Source organism: Ambystoma mexicanum, chromosome 11, assembly GCF_040938575.1.
Source record: "Ambystoma mexicanum isolate Mex_15411 chromosome 11, UKY_AmexF1_1, whole genome shotgun sequence".
Taxonomy (NCBI): domain Eukaryota; kingdom Metazoa; phylum Chordata; class Amphibia; order Caudata; family Ambystomatidae; genus Ambystoma; species Ambystoma mexicanum.
The window spans coordinates 1,225,373,383-1,225,392,289 of record NC_090934.1 but is presented as its reverse complement, the minus strand read 5'-3'; the positions used below and the strand labels follow the sequence as shown (position 1 = coordinate 1,225,392,289).

General features: G+C 45.3%; 1 protein-coding gene across 1 annotated transcript; it reads left to right on the top strand.

Moving 5' to 3' along the window:
* The first annotated feature begins 14,510 nt into the window (after positions 1-14,510).
* LOC138505124 (uncharacterized protein F54H12.2-like) lies at positions 14,511-15,815 on the top strand. Its single transcript, XM_069625419.1, has one exon. It carries the CDS (start codon positions 14,511-14,513, stop codon positions 15,813-15,815), a length of 1,305 nt encoding a protein of 434 aa, XP_069481520.1.
* The last annotated feature ends 3,092 nt before the right edge of the window (positions 15,816-18,907 follow it).

The following is an 18,907-nucleotide window of genomic DNA, read 5'->3' as shown; positions in this document are numbered from 1 at the left end:
GAGATGAGTACCCTCACATGGGTGGATGCCCCGCAGTTGGACAGCAATGCGCCACATGCAGTGGAATGGACCACTATAGAGCGGTCTGCAAGAACACGCCAGGACTTGCGCTCAGCAGACAGAGATATCAAGAAAGACGGAGGAGTTCACGCCTCAGCCCACCAGCCAAAAGGGGAGAAGGAGAACAAGAGGGACCGAGAAGGGAAGACAGAGCCCGAAGGAGCTAATACGCACGTAATGACAAAAGGCCATCAGAAGGTTCCAGAAGGTCCCAGAGAAGGAGATTTGTCAGATACATTGAGATGCGATCCCCATCCAGCAGTGCAACTCAGTCATCTGAAGAAGACCAGAGGAAGAAAGGATACGTGTGGGCTCTCAACAAGACCACGGCCACCCAGCACAGCTCCACCCTCACACTACAGGTCAATAACACGCCCCTAGAATTCCTCATCGACACAGGGGCGACAGTCAACATCATAAGTGAACAAGCATACAACTCCCTCATCAGTCCACCAAAGATTTGCATGGCCACCGTAGATATCTATCCCTACAGAGCCATGACCCCGCTACCCTGCAAAGGCACAATCTCAGCATGGTGTGTACAGAAAGCTCACACCGCAAAGATCCCTTTACACATCTTGAAGACGGAAGCCAACAGCGGGTGCATACTAAGTTTTAAGACACTGGTAGAAATGGGCCTGGTCCACATACTATGCCAATTTATGGCCCACAAATACTTTACCCGGCCTGACTCCATAGAACAAGCTTTTCCAAATATTTTTAAAGGCCTAGGGAAGCTGAAACACAGGAAGGTACAGCTCCACATTAACCCAGAAATCCCTCCGGTCGCCCAACACTATTGCGGCATACCCGTCAACATACAGCAACAAGTAGAGGAATAGCTAGACAAGCTCATCAAGCTAAATGTCATCGAACCCGTCTCTGGACCAACACCCTGGGTATCACCCATAGTCCCGGTCCCCAAGAAATCCCCAGATGGGTCAATACGCCTGTGCGTAGACATGAGAAGGAGAAACGTAGCGATTGAAAGGGAAAGACATCAAGCGCCCAGGATTACAGAAATGATCCACCTTCTCCATGGAGCACAAGTCTTCTCCAAGCTGGACTTAACAAAAAGGTACCATCAAATCGAGATAGGCCCTGAATCAAGATACATAACAACATTTTTAACCCATCTAGGACTGTTTCAGTATAAGAGACTCAGTTTTGGCATCTCATCTGCCGCCGAGATCTTTCAAGAGGAAATCCATTGAGTGATCAGACACGCACCCAACTGCTTAAATTACTCGGGTGACGTCCAAGTCGTCGGAAAAACCAAGGAGGAACACGACACAGCTCTACACAAGGTGTGTGCGGCCCTAGAAGCAGCTGGGTTTACACTCAACAAAGCCAAATGTGAATTCGGCAAAGGCTCCCTATGCTTTTTCGGACACATTTTCTCCAACAAAGGCATACGGCCGGACCCAGACAAGGTAGCTGCCTCAATTCGGCTTCGCCCCCCACAACCGCAACAGAACTGCGGTCATTTCTCGGTCTGGCCAGCTACTGCTCGAGGTACTTAAAGGACTATGCCACAGTTAGCAACCCACTACGCCTGCTAATGCGAAAGGATCAACCGTACCTCTGGTCCGAAGACTGCCAGAAAGCGTTTGAAGCAATTCCCAATGCCATCGCGAAAGCAGAAGACATGGCCTACTTTGATGCAAAGAGGGACACAGAGGTAATAGTCGATGCCAGCCCGGTCGGGCTAGAAGCCATCCTCACACAAAGGGACCCTGGGGCACCCACGAACCTCTACATAGTGGAATACGCCAGTAGAAGCCTCACCCCTACAGAACAAGCATACTCCCAAGCAGAAAAGGAAAGCCTGGCAGTGGTATGGGCGTGTGAGTACTTTCATTTGTTTCTGTATTGGAAGGAGTTCATAATCATAACAGACCATCAAGCCTTGCTCACAATATACAGAGACCCAAAGGCGAGAATGCCCCCGTGGATAGCCAGGTGGGGATTGCGCCTGCAAGACTACAAATTTGTCATCAAACACCGCCCAGGGAAAGAGGACAACCCGGCAGATTACCTGTCCCATCACCCGACAGGTCCAGCAAGTCCCCAGCCGTCCATAGCGGATGCGTACATTAATTACGTGGTACACCACCTACAGCCCCTGCTGGTGGGGTGGGCAGACATCATCACACAGTCGGAACAAGACCCGACCCTCCGGATCGTCCGCATACAGATGGAAAGGAGAGCACACATGAAACAACAAGCCAGACAGGAACCAGAGGCGGTACGGGAGGACATCAAATGGATAGACCACATCCGGGATGAACTCTGCATTGTAGATGAGCATGTCGTGTTAAAAGGTTGCAAGGTGCTTATCCCGGAGGCCTTGCGGGATTAATCAATACACACAGCGCATGAAAGCCACTGAGGGCTAATCGCCACAAAGCGGCTACTAAGACAGAAAGTGTGGTTCCCGAGGCTTGACGCCATGGTGGAAGAAATAGTGGGAAAATGCCCGACGTGTGCACAAATAGCACCACCACCACACCCGAATCCGCTCCAGATGTCACCCCTACCACCACAAGTATGGGAGGAACTAGCGGTAGACTTCTTCTGGCCGCTACGAGATGGCACATACGTGCTAGAACTAATAGACGAACACTCTCGATTCCCGGAAGCGAAAATCGTGGAGAGCACAGCCACCTCAAGCGTCATTCCTGCCCTGGACCGCATGCTGTCCACCTATGGAATTCCAAGACTGATAAAGTCAGACAAAGTCAGGACTTTGAGAACTTCTCCAGATACATGGGTTTTCAACACTGAAAAATAACGCCCTGATGGCCACAGGCAAATGGCATTGTTGAGAGATTCATGGACAATGTCAAAAGAACACTACAAATAGCAGCCATCCTCAACAAGCTGTTTGAACAGGCTCGCTACCAATTTCGGAGGGATTACAGGCACACCCCTCATATCACGACTGGAATATGCCCGGCCGACCTGATGTTTAGAAGATCAATCAGAACGCGGCTACCAGAAGACCCCAACCCAGGAGCCGCAAAACCACTAGAACAGGAGGCCAAAGAAAGAGATGAAGACGCGAAGGCCAAAATGAAGGCCACGGCAGATCACAAGAGGCGAGCTCGGGAGTCAACAGTGGAACTAGGAGACCAGGTGTGGATGCATCAACCGAAACAACGGAAAGAGGATGTCACATTTGCAAGGGAACCATTGATGGTGACACAAAAGAAATGGACCATGATCATGGCACAGAGAGAGGATCAATCCTCGGTAACTCGCAACGTCTCACACTTCAAGCACATGACAACCAATCCCGAAAACACATGGGACAGAGACGCATCCAGATTGGAGGAAAGACAACGAGACAAACCCTATCTGGGAGACAGCGAGGCCTCTGAGGGTGAAGACGCCCGGCAAACTACCCGGAGACCTGGGGACCCCTCGCAGCGCAAGGAGACCACAGAGGAGTCGGATGAAACCTCACAGACTTATCGAAGAGATGGAGTGAGAGGAGGTGAGGACCTGGTACATTAAAAAGGGGGGAGATGTCAGGTCGCCCCCCGCACCGGCATTGCTGGCCCACATCTTATGTGGGCAGACCGCCGTTGCGGTCCTTTTTGTGAAAGAAGGGAAATGACGTTTGGGTTAGGGAGTGGGGCGAGCGAGTTTCGGCAGTTACTGCCTTTGTAAAAATAAACGCTGGTTGTATCACGCCCTGGCTCCCGTGTGATCATTGCTGTAGGTGGTTTCTGGGTCCGCGCAAAACCTCACAGTACCTACAAACACAGCCACAGGCCACTAACAGATAACCTCGGCATTTGTCCATATTTGTACCAACATGCTTGCTCATTCATTTGCCCCCCTTTCGATACCCCACCAAGGATAAAGGTGCCAAATTAGACATTCTTTCTTTGTTGGCATAAAAAGGCCGCAGATTTATTTTCACAACATTCTTGATAACTACTAAACTCAAAAACATTGCAAACTTTGTAAAAATAGTTCGGAAGATGCAGCAACCAGCCGCCTGCTCTGTGTCCAAACCTTGCTTCCCCCTTTTGTCAACCAAGTCCACTGTAGGCCAAAGTTCCCCCAACCTTTCTTGTCTGAGCCCCGCCTGCCCTTGCAGGTACTCCAGTGCTGGGGGGTGCCATTTTGTCAGGGGAAGCTGAGCCCTCATCGCTACCACCAGCGCCCCTGCCGATTAGGCCCCCAAGAGGTACTGGTCGCAAGAAGAGCGAGAACCCTTCCCGCTTTCCCACGGCTCGTTAGTAGTGTGTACTTGCCACTGGTCGCCAAAACACTGCCTCGCCATTCTGTGACAGCAACGGCCAGGCCTTGCCCTTCTGCCATCCTATAAGCAGGTTGGGAGGAAAACCAAAAGAACAAGGTCCTCCTGTGCGCGACGTCCGTCTGCTGGGCTGCTACAATCCTGGAGGCCATAACCAGGCAGCTTATATGCCGCCTGGCCCGCCCTTTCCGTTGTCCTGTTTCGTGAGCATTTGGGCCTGTTTGGCGCAGATTTATTTTCACAACATTCTTAATAACTACCAAACTCAAAAACACTTCAAACAAACTTTGTGAAAATAGTTCTGAAGATGCGGTGACCAGCCGCCTGCTCCATGTCCAAACCTTACTTCCCCCTTTTGTCAACCAAGTCCACTGTAGGCTGGGGGAGTGCTGTTTTGTCATGGGAAGCTGAGCCCTCATTGCTACCACCAGCGCCCCTGCCACTTAGGCCCCCAAGAGGTGCTGGTCGCGATACGAGCGAGGACCCTTCCCGGTTTCCTATGGCTTGTTAGTAGTGTGTACTTGCCACTGGTCACCAAAACACTGCCATGCCAAAGGTGGGTCTGCGCTCACCGTGGCTCCCCCCTTTCCTTCTTCTATAACTCCAGGAGCTTCGTGCATGAATTCCAAAAAAACAGATTAATTCCTGCTGATGACAAATGTACTCCGTCCTTCACATAGTACTCCGGGGATTTCAAATTGATCAAGCCATGCCTAACCTGCGGGAAACCTCTGCCCCTGCAGAACTTAGCCATTGCCCCGTTTAATTTCCTCCTCGACTTCTCCACAGCAGAATGGCTTTCTGCACCCCTCCATTCCTGTCTCAGAATGATCTCAGAACAGATGATTTCCGTCTCGCCCAACTGCGTGGACAGCTCCTGTAACGTGAACATCATTTCCCTCATCAAAGACCCCCTACCCAAGCTTGTCAGGTCATTGCCACCTAAATGGATAATCAAAACGTCGTGCCTGTGCTGGTCACCCAACAACCTGTCAATGTGCCCTTGCAACTGAGCGCATCTCATCCCAAGCCACCAGATCTGATACTCGCCAGCTGTCATTCTTTCTCTCTCCACCGTCCAGCTGGCCCCGGCCCTAGACACAAACGAATGCCCCACTATCCAAACGGACCGTCTCCTCCTTTGAGCTGCTGTTAATTGGGAGGAGATGAGAAGCTGCTTATTAGTACTACATTTTATCCGACCTTATTTACCCCCTAAAACAACCCAACTTCCAGCCCCCGATCTTCACAATAGCCACGGATCCCATAACCAGTTCAGCCGCAGATGTAGCCGCCCCTATCCTGAAGGAGTGTGCACCAAACGCCCCCCCACCCCCCTGTTGCTCCCATCCCTTTCAATGCCATAACCATCACACTCCTGAACTGCAACCTGCAGGGCCGACCCAACCCTATGCAAGAATAGTGGAGACCCTGCAACTGCCTGTTTCCGCTCCTGAAGGTAGGTCGTCAGCCCTGCTACTGGACACGCTATGTTCCCCTGGATTCTATAATGGGTGACTGTCCTCCCCTTTACCTTTTGGTCGGTCTGGGACTTTCTTCAATAAATGCACACCCGGTCCTTTGTTAACTGCAACTGCAAGTCCTCAAACCTTAAAAATCCAGAGCCCCATCCCACTCTATTCTCGGGCACCAGTTCACTTATGTTATGTTATGTTATGTTATTTTGCACTTATATAGCGCCTTATATACCATTGGTATGGTCTGAAGGCGCTGGTAGGTTGAACGCCCTTGGGAACCGCAGTTCAAATCAGTAGAGAGAGTAGAGAGAGTCAAAAAGGTGCGTGTGAGCACCAGGTATGTGTACAGCTCGTGCAGTATCGGTGTAATAGCTGCTTTCTAGCGGTAGGTGTGGTGGTTGAGAGGTCAGGGGTATGTGTTCGTTCTGGCAGGATTTATCCAGATCGGATGTGGCTGCGTTAGGCCTGAGGAGAACGCCTCGCTGGGGGGTGCGTAACCAGCAGTGATTACTTAGAGTGATGTGGGGTGAGCGGCAAATGTTGATATGAGAACAGTTATACCGAATGGTGTCATAGTATCTCTGTGTTCTATTTGAGTGATGGTGTAAGGAGAGAGTAAGCGTGTTGGTGAGATATGATGGGTTACATGGGGTACACTTCTATATTCAACTTTCCACGGGAGGCTCTTGGGCGTACTTCTTAATTCACAGAGAGGCTACAGGGCACACTTCTAAATTCAGCGGGTTGTTGGGCACATTTCTAGAATCACAGAGAGGCTATTGGACACACATCTAAATTCAACTTTCTAAATGTACTTCTAAATTAAACTTTCCACAGACAGGCTATTGGGCACACTTTTAAATGCAATTCTATATTCAACTTATCACAGAGTGGGTACACTTCTAAATTCAACTTTTCACAGAGAGGCTGTTGGGTACACTTCTAAATGCTGCTTCTAAATGCACTTTCAATGCAACTTTCTAAATGTACTTCTAAATGCAACTTTCTACATAGAGGCTATTGGGCACACTTCTAAATGCAACTTCTAAATGCAATTCTAAATTCAACTTTCACAGAGAGGCTGTTGGGTACACTTCTAATTCCCTTTTCACAGAGAGGCAATTGGGTATACTTCTAAATTTACTATTGACAGTTCTATCTAAGTGTGGGCATGCTAATATTCATAATTCCATCTAAGAGTGGACATGCTAACTCTCACAACTCCATCTAGGAGTGGACAAGCTAACTTTCGCAGTTCCATCCAAGTGTGGGCATGCGAATATTCACAGTTCAATCTAAGAGTGGACATGCTATCTTTTACAATTCCATCTAAGAGTGGACATGCTAACTTTCACAGTTCTAACCAAGTGTGGGCATGTGAATATTCACAATTCCATCTAAGAGTGGACATGCTAACTTTCACAGTTCTAACCAAGTGTGGGCATGCGAATATTCACAATTCCATCTAAGAGTGGACATGCTATCTTTCAAAGTTTTAACTAAGTGTGGGCATGATAATATTCACAATTCCATCTAAGAGTGGACATGCTAATATTCACAATTCCATCTAAGAGTGGACATGCTATCTTTCACAATTCCATCTAAGAGTGGGCATGATAATATTCACAATTCCATCTAAGAGTGGACATGCTATCTTTCACAATTCCATCTAAGAGTGGACATGCTAACTTTCACAATTCCATCTAAGAGTGGACATGCTAACTTTCACAGTTCTAACCAAGTGTGGGCATGCTAATATTCACAATTCCATCTAAGAGTGGACATGCTATCTTTCACAATTCCATCTAAGAGTGGGCATGCTATCTTTCACAATTCCATCTAAGAGTGGACATGCTATCTTTCACAATTCCATCTAAGAGTGGGCATGATAATATTCACAATTCCATCTAAGAGTGGGCATGATAATATTCACAATTCCATCTAAGAGTGGACATGCTATCTTTCACAATTCCATCTAAGAGTGGACATGCTATCTTTCACAATTCCATCTAAGAGTGGACATGCTATCTTTCACAATTCCATCTAAGAGTGGACATGCTATCTTTCACAATTCCATCTAAGAGTGGACATGCTATCTTTCACAATTCCATCTAAGAGTGGACATGCAAACATTATGGCAGTCTATGTTATTTGGATGTAAGATAGAGTGGCATGGGCTTTCAGGAGTGGAGTGATTGCTCTACTCCCCACCCACACCACACTCACGGTTTTTGGTGGTGTCTGTTAGTTGCTGGCTTCATTGGCTTCCCCTGCGGACACCTGCAGACACATCTTGGAGCCGCCTCTGTTGGAGCCGCCCTTGGCCTTGGGGCCCTTAGCCGCTGGGGGCTGCCGGGCAGAGGGCTGCCCTGGGAGGACCAGTGATAAAGGTCGAGGGGCCTATCAGAGGGGGGGTGGGCGGGAGGGATGGGATCAGGAAGAGGTTTTAGAGGAGGGGAAGTGGGGATTGACTCATTTGCTCCTAGGATGGGAAATGGGTGCAGGAAGCGGGATGGGAGGCGGGAGGAAGGGGAGAGACCAGGAAATGGTGGCTGGGCCACGAGAGGCACACGGGGAATCTAACACTTTTACAGTGTTTTCTTTCCAAAATGGCATTGCGCGCTGCTGCTCCACTCACCTTCCTTCTTGGTAAGGAAATGAAGTGGGCTGCAGCGCTCGAAACGCTAGGCCCAGGAGCTGCTGGCTGTGCAGCCAATCACTTGCCAGTGGGCGGGATGGGAGGCGGGAGGAAGGGGAGAGACCAGGAAATGGTGGCTGGGCCACGAGAGGCACACGGGGAATCTAACACTTTTACAGTGTTTTCTTTCCAAAATGGGATTGCGCGCTGCTGCTCCACTCACCTTCCTTCTTGGTAAGGAAATGAAGTGGGCTGCAGCGCTCGAAACGCTAGGCCCAGGAGCTGCTGGCTGTGCAGCCAATCACTTGCCAGTGGGCGGGATGGGAGGCGGGAGGAAGGGGAGAGACCAGGAAATGGTGGCTGGGCCACGAGAGGCACACGGGGAATCTAACACTTTTACAGTGTTTTCTTTCCAAAATGGGATTGCGCGCTGCTGCTCCACTCACCTTCCTTCTTGGTCAGGAAATGAAGTGGGCTGCAGCGCTCGAAACGCTAGGCCCAGGAGCTGCTGGCTGTGCAGCCAATCACTTGCCAGTGGGCGGGATGGGAGGCGGGAGGAAGGGGAGAGACCAGGAAATGGTGGCTGGGCCACGAGAGGCACACGGGGAATCTAACACTTTTACAGTGTTTTCTTTCCAAAATGGCATTGCGCGCTGCTGCTCCACTCACCTTCCTTCTTGGTAAGGAAATGAAGTGAGTAGTGCTATAGTATACCTTTCATCAAACTCAAAAGGGGGCGTGGTTTGCATAATGTGACAGGTGGCCACGCCCCTTTACCCGGAAGCCCCGCCCTAACCGGATGTCCCGCCCCTTGGGGTGTCCATGGCAACGTATGTCCCGCCTTAGCGGATGTCCCTGTGCTGTAGTGACGTCATGTGTTGTGTTGAGGGGCGTGGTGGTGTAGGAAAGGGCGTTTCCGGGGGGTGATGTCGTGGGTGATGTAATATTTTGGGGGCTAGGCGTGGTCTAGCAGGTGTGGTGACATCACGGGAGTGTCTCTGAAGTTTCCCCTAAGGCCTAACCTAACAGTGACGTCATGGCTTGTGTTTAGGGCGTGGTGGTGTAGGAAAGGGTGTTTCCCGGTGGTGATGTCGTGCATGAGGTAATATTTTGGGGGCTAGGCGTGGTCCAGCAGGGATGGTGACATCACGGGCGTGTCCCTGATTTTTTTTGTAAGGCCTAACCCAATAGTGATGTCATGGCTTGTGTTTAGGGCGTGGTGGTGTAGATAAGGGCGTTTCCCGGTGGTGATGTCGTGGATGAGGTAATATTTTGGGGGCTAGGCGTGTCCCAGCAGGGATGGTGACATCACGGGCGTGTCCCTGAAGTTTTTTCTATGGCCTAACCTAACAGTGATGTCATGGTTTGTATTTAGGGCGTGGTGGTGTAGATAAGGGTGTTTCCCGTTGGTGATGTCGTGGATGAGGTAATATTTTGGGGGCTAGGGGTGTCCTAGCAGGGATGGTGACATCACGGGCGTGTCTCTGAAGTTTTTTCTATGGCCTAACCTAACAGTGATGTCATGGCTTGTGTTTAGGGCGTGGTGGTGTAGATAAGGGTGTTTCCCGTTGGTGATGTCGTGGATGAGGTAATATTTTGGGGGCTAGGCGTGGTCCAGCAGGGCTGATGACATCCTTTTGGGGTCAAGGTCCAGGGTTTTGATGAGATGATGTAGGTATGAAGTTGTGATGTCAGGGGGGCAGGCCGGTGGGCGTTGTGGGTGATGTAGTTGTGGGTCCACCCCTAGGGGTGGAGTATGGTGTATATATACAGAAGGAGCTCTGGAGAGAGGTAGACGGCGCTCTTGGAGTCTGACTGTACTATTTTCATAACGCTTACAATACCCCTGAATCATGAAGCGTTACAGCTACTACTCTAAGAATACAGGAGGGGAAGACGTCAGCAACACCGCTGAAAAGGCTGATAGTCCTAGAAGTCCGACAACAATAATTGCTGTAGCTGATGAGGAATCGCAAGGTCCCACTTATAGTGGAATGGCGTATGAGGATGAGTTGAGCCAAGGCATTTTTTTAATGAATCTGGGTGATATGACACCTCCTGATTTTTATCCATTTAAAGATGCTGATGGTGTAGAGGCTGGTATAATGGATGCAGACTATACAGAGGCCGACCTGAAGGCTATGGACGAAGCTATGAAGACTTCTGAAGAGCCTTTGTATGCGGATCTGGGGGTTTTGGACGAGCTGTTTCCAGATGTAGCCATGACCCCGGAGTTGGAAACAAGCGCTGATGAAGATCGGCTGTTTATGGAGACAGCAGATGCTGTGGAGGCCGGTTTGTCTATGAATGCCGCTGTTGCTATGGAGGCGGAGGCGGAGGGACCTGTTTTGTGTAAATTGGTATGTAGGAAAAGGGGTGTGTGTGTGTGTGTGAACTATGTGTTAAAAAAAAAAAATATATATATATGTATTGAAGAGTTACATTTCTTTCTTTTTTGAATTGCAGAAAACGGCAGATAAAGTTGACGGTACTGAAAGTCAGCGGTCTTCATTTAATACCGTCAATTTTTACTGTGTGTGCTGTTCAAAAATGATCGAAAGTCCAGCAACACAAGCCCGCAATATGTGTAAGAAGTGTGTTTGTTTAAAGCGCTTTGAAAGTTCTGATGAAGAAGAAGAGGAAGCTATGACTTTTTTGGAAACTTCAACTGTTCAGGCTTTTGCGGCCTGTGTAGTGAAAGTGTGTTTGAAGCGTGATTATTACCGTTGGTGTTATGGACATAAAAGCGATGACCCGCAACAGGATGCTCATGACTGTTTACTTCGGAATTATCACGCTAGAGCAATACGTCGGATATGTTTTCTGTTGAATTCATATAAAGGTTTTCAGCTGCTTAAAGCTGTATATAAAGGCATGGGCATGCGTGTACATGCTAGTATGGAGAGTGTTCTATCTAAAACATGGATAGAAATATACCATTGCCGCAATCCCGAGAAAAAATTGAGATCTTTACACATGGCTGGTCCTGTGCGTTTTAGAAACAGGGTAGCCCGTTTAATGGATAAAGATTTTTGTGACGTATACACTTTTGGGAATCCCCTGAAACCTTGTGTAGCACGCCGTAAACTGTTTTAAAGAGAGAGGAGAAATAAAGAGAGTTTTGTTTCTTATATGTGTATATTTGTTTCTAGGATAAGATTTCTGAAGGGCCAGCAAGGCGTGTGGATCCTAAACTGAAACCGGGCCGTGTATGTGTGGAAAAACTGTTATACGCTATGCTGAAAGAGCGGATATCGGAAATTGCCCCAGATACCCTGAAATATCTACAGATACCTACCCCCCGACCAGAGCCAATTTGTAAAAGTTTGATGTGTATAGGTAACATATGTACCAACACATGGCTCCCGGTATTGGATGAATACTGGCATTTGTACAAATATGATGTGGGTTCTTTATATTTACACCCTAGAGAGGTGTTACAGCAGCTGTTGGAGCAATTGTATGAACATTACTTTAGCATTAAAGGATACGTTTTACAGGATCGCGAATTGTATGAACTTTTAAATGCCTCAAGTGTTCTATGTATACAGAGTTATATGCGGGGGGAACGGGTAGTTTTGTATAATGCTATTTATAAGGCTGCAGAAAAAATATCAAAAAGGGTCACGTTGTGCCAGACGCTATATGTATAAGAGTTGTAATAAAATCATCTTTCAACCATTATGCCTTTGTTTATTTTTTGAAGTGTTTCAGCGGTGAACATCTATTATTGAAGCATGCATGAAAGCTATTATGATGAAAGCGGTGTTGGCAGTTATGGGGGTGTTGATGCTCTTTATAAAAAATTACAACAGGACAAGAAGCCTATCTCACGCGGAGCTGTTAAGGAATGGTTATCTGGTGAAGAGGCATATAGTCTTCATAAAAATGCTAGAAAACGTTTTAACAGAAGAAGAACAGTGGTTTCCCAAATAGACGAACAATGGCAGGGTGATATTGTGGATATGCGGACCTATGGGAAGCAGAACGACGGGGCGCAGTACATCTTGACGATTATTGATATTTTATCAAAATACGCCTTTGCCGAAGTTTTGAAGGATAAGACTGGATCAAGAGTGACGGCAGCTTTTAAACATGTTTTTAGCAAAGGCCGGGTGCCTGTAAAATTACAAACAGATGCTGGTAAGGAGTTTTTAAATAGACCCTTCCAAAATCTTTTAAAACAACATAAAGTGTATCATTTTGTAACGTATAACGAAGTTAAGGCGGCTGTTGTTGAGCGCTTTAATAGAACCTTAAAATCTAAGATTTGGCGATATTTTACAGCAAAGAATACACATCGTTATGTGGATGTATTACAACGTTTCATAGAGGCGTACAACCATAGCTATCATCGCTCTATAAAAATGACTCCAAATTCTGTAACGTCTGAAAATTCTTTAACTGTTTGGAAAAACTTGTACGCTGACATGGTAACGAAGAAGGTCAAGAAACCATCCTTGCGCGTGGGGGACCATGTCCGAGTTTCTAAGCTTAAAGGTGTCTTTACAAAGGGTTATCAGCAATCATTTACGGATGAAATATTTATAGTGACCAAAGTAACTGTGAAAGAGGGGGTTTACATCTATCAGCTGGTTGATTATGATGGTGATGGTGTGAGCGGTAATTTTTATACCGAAGAGTTACAGAAGGTCACCAATGAGCCCCAACGGTTTTATAGGGTTGAGAAAATTCTTCAGAGTAAAGGTAAAGGAAATAAAAAACAAAGTCTGGTAAAATGGACAGGGTGGCCTGAGAAATTTAACAGTTGGGTTAGTGCTTCATCTCTAAAGGATCTACAAAGCAAAGGCGCTCCCTGAGAAGATGGAAAGCAGTGGATTTTATATCACCTTACCCAGTAACGCTTCTCACGATACATTCCCAAACAATGAAATATCAAATTATTGTGTTAAAATGGCTAAACCCGTTGATTTACAAGGATTGTGGGAAGCGGGTCTAATGGAGATTCAATACCCCCATACCTGGGACACTGTGTCTAGAAGAGAGGCCAAATTTACCATCAAACGTGAAGGTCCTATTGAGCTGTTACACGCCAGTTTTCCTCATGGATTTTACAGCAGTATACAAGTTTTGTTGGAGGCTATCAATAAAAGTCTCGCAAACATTGAACGCTATTCTGATATACAATTGTTTCTGGATAAGGTGCAGAGAAAAGTATTTCTAAAATCGACGGATCTTACCACCGAGTTTATATGTAGTGGCAAACTTTTTCGTGTTTTGGGAACCGTTCAACATGTAAAAAGTACTAAAGATTTGGACAAAACACGTGCTGATATTGATGGGGGATTTTACAGTCTTATGATCTACAGTGATATAGTAGAATATCAAAGGGTCGGTGACTCGTACGCCCCGCTAATGAGAACAGCGCAGGTGAAAGGTGAAAATAATGGCATTGTTAATATACAATATATTAAACCTGATTATATACCGGTTTCTAAGAGTCATTTTGACACCATCAATATACAGATAAGGGATGATCAGGGGGAGTTGGTGTCATTTAAATACGGGAAGGTCCTAGTGAAACTACACCTACGTCCTAGGCGCGAAAAAGACTATTAAAAACATGGTATTTATGAAAAACTATGGGGAGCCGTACGTTTATAGGGATTATTACCGCCGACAAGCTGGTTATGGCAATCAACCTTACTTTCAAGGGGCACCCGTTATGTATGGTACGGGTTTCGGAAGTATTTTTAGAAGCCTCTTTCGAAGGGCTATGCCGTTTCTACGAAAGGGGTTTGAATTAGCCAAACCACATGTGAAAACAGCAGCCACAAATATTGCTAAAGATGTGGTGTCTACGGCTACAACATCCATCGCAAATCGATTTAACCAACCACCGCAAGAGGGTTCTGGGCTGGTTTATGTGAAAAACAACACAAACAAAAGAAAAAGGAAATCAGTACACAGATGGGGCCCTCCAGGAATGCATAAAAAACTAGGATCAGCAACAAAAACGGCTCAGAAGAGAAAAAGAACTCGCAAGAACAGATCGGTCAAGAAAAAAAAAAACAGCCCCGGCATTAATATTTTCTAAAAGATGGCGTTCATCCATTGTGCGTCGGGGGAATGTGTGAAATCTGAACTCGATCTGTTTGCTGTACCCCCGACACAAACGAGCATTGAAAACAGCTTTTTCATGGAAGTGGCGCCCCTTGCTGCACTATCTCCGCTAGCACCTATAGAGTTTTATATATCAGGCTCAACAGAGATGTATCTGGATTTAAATGACACGTTACTTTACCTCACTTGTAAAATAACAAAAGCTGATGGATCAGCTATCCCCGCAACGGCTAAAGTTGCTACGATTGCTTACCCTGTGGCTACCCTCTTTAATCAAGTGGATATTACGCTAGGCGACCGGCTGATTACACAGAGCGACAACATGTATGCGTACAGGGCCTATATAGAAAGCATTTTGAACTACAGTAATGACGCTTTGGACACTCAGTTTACAGCAGGGCTTTTCTATAAGGACACAGCAGGCCATATGGAGGATTATGCTCTAGATGGGGCTAATGCCGGTTTTATAAAAAGAGCTACACATGCCAGAGGGAGCAGAAATTTTGATTTACTAGGCCGTTTACACTCCGATCTATTTTTCCAGGAGAAACTAATGGTAAACGGCGTTGATCTGAAAATTAAACTTTCTAGAAATAAAGATGCTTTTTGCCTCAACAGCGATGATGCTGAAGCCTACAAGCTGATTATAGTATCAGCTAGTTTATTTATTAAAAGGGTGAATGTGTCGCCCACGGTCAGATTAGCTCATGCTGATGCTCTACAAGTATCAAACTTAAAATATCCGGTGGAGCGGACATCTTTGAAAATTTTCAGTGTTCCAGCGGGTAGCCGTGTCGCCAGTCAAGATAACTTATTCCTTGGACAGTTACCGAAAATAATCATCATTGGTTTTGTGGACAACACAGCTTTTTCCGGGGCTTACGCCAGCAACCCTTTTAATTTTAAACATTACAACATCAACTACGCAGCGCTTTTTAAAGACGGGGTCGTTATACCTTCTAAAGCCTACAGTCCCAGTTTTCAACAAAAAAATACAATTAGGGAGTATTTGGGACTTGTCTCCATCAGCGGTAAACATCTGCATGATAAAGGTTTTGTGATACCCCGGGACGATTATGATGGGGGTTATACTCTCTTAGCTTTTGATTTGAGACCTGATAATACATCAACCGGCCATTATAATCTTATTAGAAATGGTAATCTACGCATAGAAGTACGCTTTGCTGCAAATTTACCCAACACGGTGAATCTAATTATTATGGCTCTATTTGACTCGGTTATGGAACTCAACAATCAACGACAAGTCCTGTACGACATGTAATGGATACTTACCAGATCAAACGTTTTCTAAGTAAAGACAAACACGCTAAGAAAACATTCAAGGGTGTGTATTCATGTGATAACCTTCCAAGAGACATAAGTAATGAGCGACCCATTAGTCTTGTGGCGAACACCGATCCCCATGATCAGGAAGGCACCCATTGGATAGGTATGTTTATAAACAAGGATACAATAACAGTGTTTGACAGCCTGGGGTGTTTCCCAAGCCACCCCATATACAAAGGCGCTATCCTGGACTATGTGAAGGATATAGCACCCGTTATACATTATAATAAAACACCTGTGCAACATCCTGAAGACATCACGTGTGGCCAGCACTCCTGTTACTTTGTATCTAACATGTCTGAGAAACACTCGCTGATAAGGGTTATGCACACCTATTCACTGGACCTCCGGCAAAATGATGTCATGGTTACTGCTTTTGTGAATAAGAACAGCTTTCGGAGATCCCCTGTAAATGTTTTTGATCGTTGGCAAAAATGTACTCTTATTACTAAACCTTAAATTGTGTACACATATAAATAAACACATTTTCTTTTTAATTGAAACAGTCTTTTTTGTCTTATTTTTTCATTTATTTAATATTATATAAACATGTTAGACATGATCAAAATGATTAGACATAACGCCTTTGAAAGTATGAATAATATTTTTATTGCAATGAAATTATTATTATTTTTTTTGCAGACTGGAAAAGTAATAATAGTAAAAAAAAAATAAAATAAAAAAAAAAAATAATACAAAAAAAAAAAAAATAAAAAAAAAAAAGATATGCATGTATATACATATTTTACAACGGTTAAAGATTTTGTTAAAGAAAAAATGAGGTTACACGTTAAACCAAGAGGCTCGTTTACTAGCTTTATTTTTTTTTCTTTTTTTTATTGACATTTCAGATGATTCAATAGCTGTTGTTAAAGGTTTGATCTCAGAGTCTTTTAAATTTTCCAACAGTTCGCGATGTCCCATATTTCCAATTAAAGTTGCGGGCAGGTTCACATCGGCAGCTGCTTGCATAAACAGGTCCCAACCTCGAGGTTTTGTGTGTCTTCCAAAAGCCTGAGGGTTGGTAATGCTGCGAACTAAATCGTGAACATTTGATCCTTTAACAACTGTTCCTTTATAGATAAATTCTCCCTTGTTGTTCCATGTTGCCACGTTTTTTTCACTTCCCATTTTGTTCATCAACAGTTCTGCATTTTTCCGATAACGGGGGTTAATAGTGTCCAAAACCTCCATTACGATAGGATCCGGGGCAGAGGTTGATAGGGAGGGCTTAGAGCTAATTGAAGGGTCTTCGGGGGGCATGTACAACATCAGTTTATTTTTCTCATTTTCGACCTGTCTAAAGTATGTTAAGTATTTTTGTAGAATAGTTGAATAGAGCCCCACTTTATCATAGTCTGATAAATCATGCCGCTTTAAAACCTCTTGCATTTCAGAGTCAAGCCTTAAAGTGGCTGATTTTCGGATATCTGCTTCTTCCCGCTTCGGGGTACTTATACCCTCCAACTGACGTTTGTCAACCAAATACATCTTTTGGGCATGCTCCATTAACCACCCCCTAAAAGCCTGGTAATTAGAGGCAATGCCAAACCTAGGAGTGCCCCTATAAAACCCCCAGATTGTTTTAGAAGCTTTCTTTTGGTTTTTATAGACGACCTCTTGTTACTCAGCTTTTTAAGGAGGGTTTTTTTCTTTTTTAAAACGCCTAGTTGCTGGGTGGATAACGGAACGTTACCTTTTATAGTGTTGAAGGCAATCTCTGCTATAGCTGATACTAGATCATCAGAGGCTGAGCACAAAATGGCCTTCCGTTGTTGGGGTGGAGCTGTTACTAGCATTTTAAGAAGAGCAAAATTCCTACGTATACGGGCCGTCATGGTAGCTGGTCGTCGTCGCTAATGAGGAAAGATTGTTTTTCACTGTGGTTTTCTAGACGTCTTTTGTACGTAAACCACGGGTATATCAGGAGGGAAAACACCGGTCCTCAATCTGTAGTCTTCTAAAGTGTTTGTTTTTAGATCCACCAAGAGGTAACCGTAAGGTTTTAAGGTAGCGTCTTCAAAAGCCTCCATAAAAAAACGGGTATTACCCGGGTACATCTGTCTCGCTAGGACGGTTAGTTGATGTTTATCTCTAGGGTTTTTAAACAACACTATATAGCTGGCGTTTAATGTTATGGAGCGGTTGCCCTTTCCGCGGTAGAATAAATTTTGAACAATGTAGCAAATGCTAAGGTTCCTGTGATGTGAGTATTGTGTAAAAGCTTTCTCGATTTCCGAGCTATGCCCTCCTTCCATCATAAGATCATCTACAATAATCATATTAACAAGATTTGGTGGTAGCAAGTGGTCGTCATTCAAAGAATTTGGTAAGCCCTCCACAAACTTCAGATGTGGTATTTTAGATGCCAATTCATTATACAAGGGCTGCCAGCAAGAAAAAAACCAAATAACATTTTCAGGAATGGTATTCATAACAGAGGGTGCGTTTTCTAATAGCTGCTTCATAAAATAGCTTTTACCACAACTAGAAGGTCCCGCTAACACGCATGAAAAAGGGTGTTGTAACCGGGTATCCATCGTATACGTTGTTCCCTTTTCAATAACCATAGGGTAATGTTTTGTAATTAGCAGTAAGCACACGCTTATCAAATACTACCCTCAAGGTTTTTTGCAGCGTTTCACTGCTAATCTCCCATTGTTTCTTTTTACGCACTATTGAAGGTTGATGAACTGTGATATTTTTGGTTATGTTGTTTAAAGAGTATTCTTGCACCAGCTCCTTTAAACTATCAAAATTAATTTTTATACTATTGCTAACATTTAAAGTGATACCCTTTACTTTCATACAGACAACGCTGTTGGATGTCCTATAAGAATAGGTTTTAGGACCTGCAGAAACAAATTCTACAATGTGCTCTCCCGGAGCTAGTTCGCTTGTTAAATTACCTAGATAATCACCCAGGGGTGGGTCCTCGTCACCGGGTGAGCTGACAAAAATAACAGAGTCAGTATCGTGGTACAAACAACGCTCTTGGAGGGCATCCATGACTTTATAAAGCTCCAA

Bases quoted from the DNA above. Each gene is read 5' to 3' on its own strand.
- LOC138505124 (XM_069625419.1), top strand. From the start codon at position 14,511: ATGGCGTTCATCCATTGTGCGTCGGGGGAATGTGTGAAATCTGAACTC.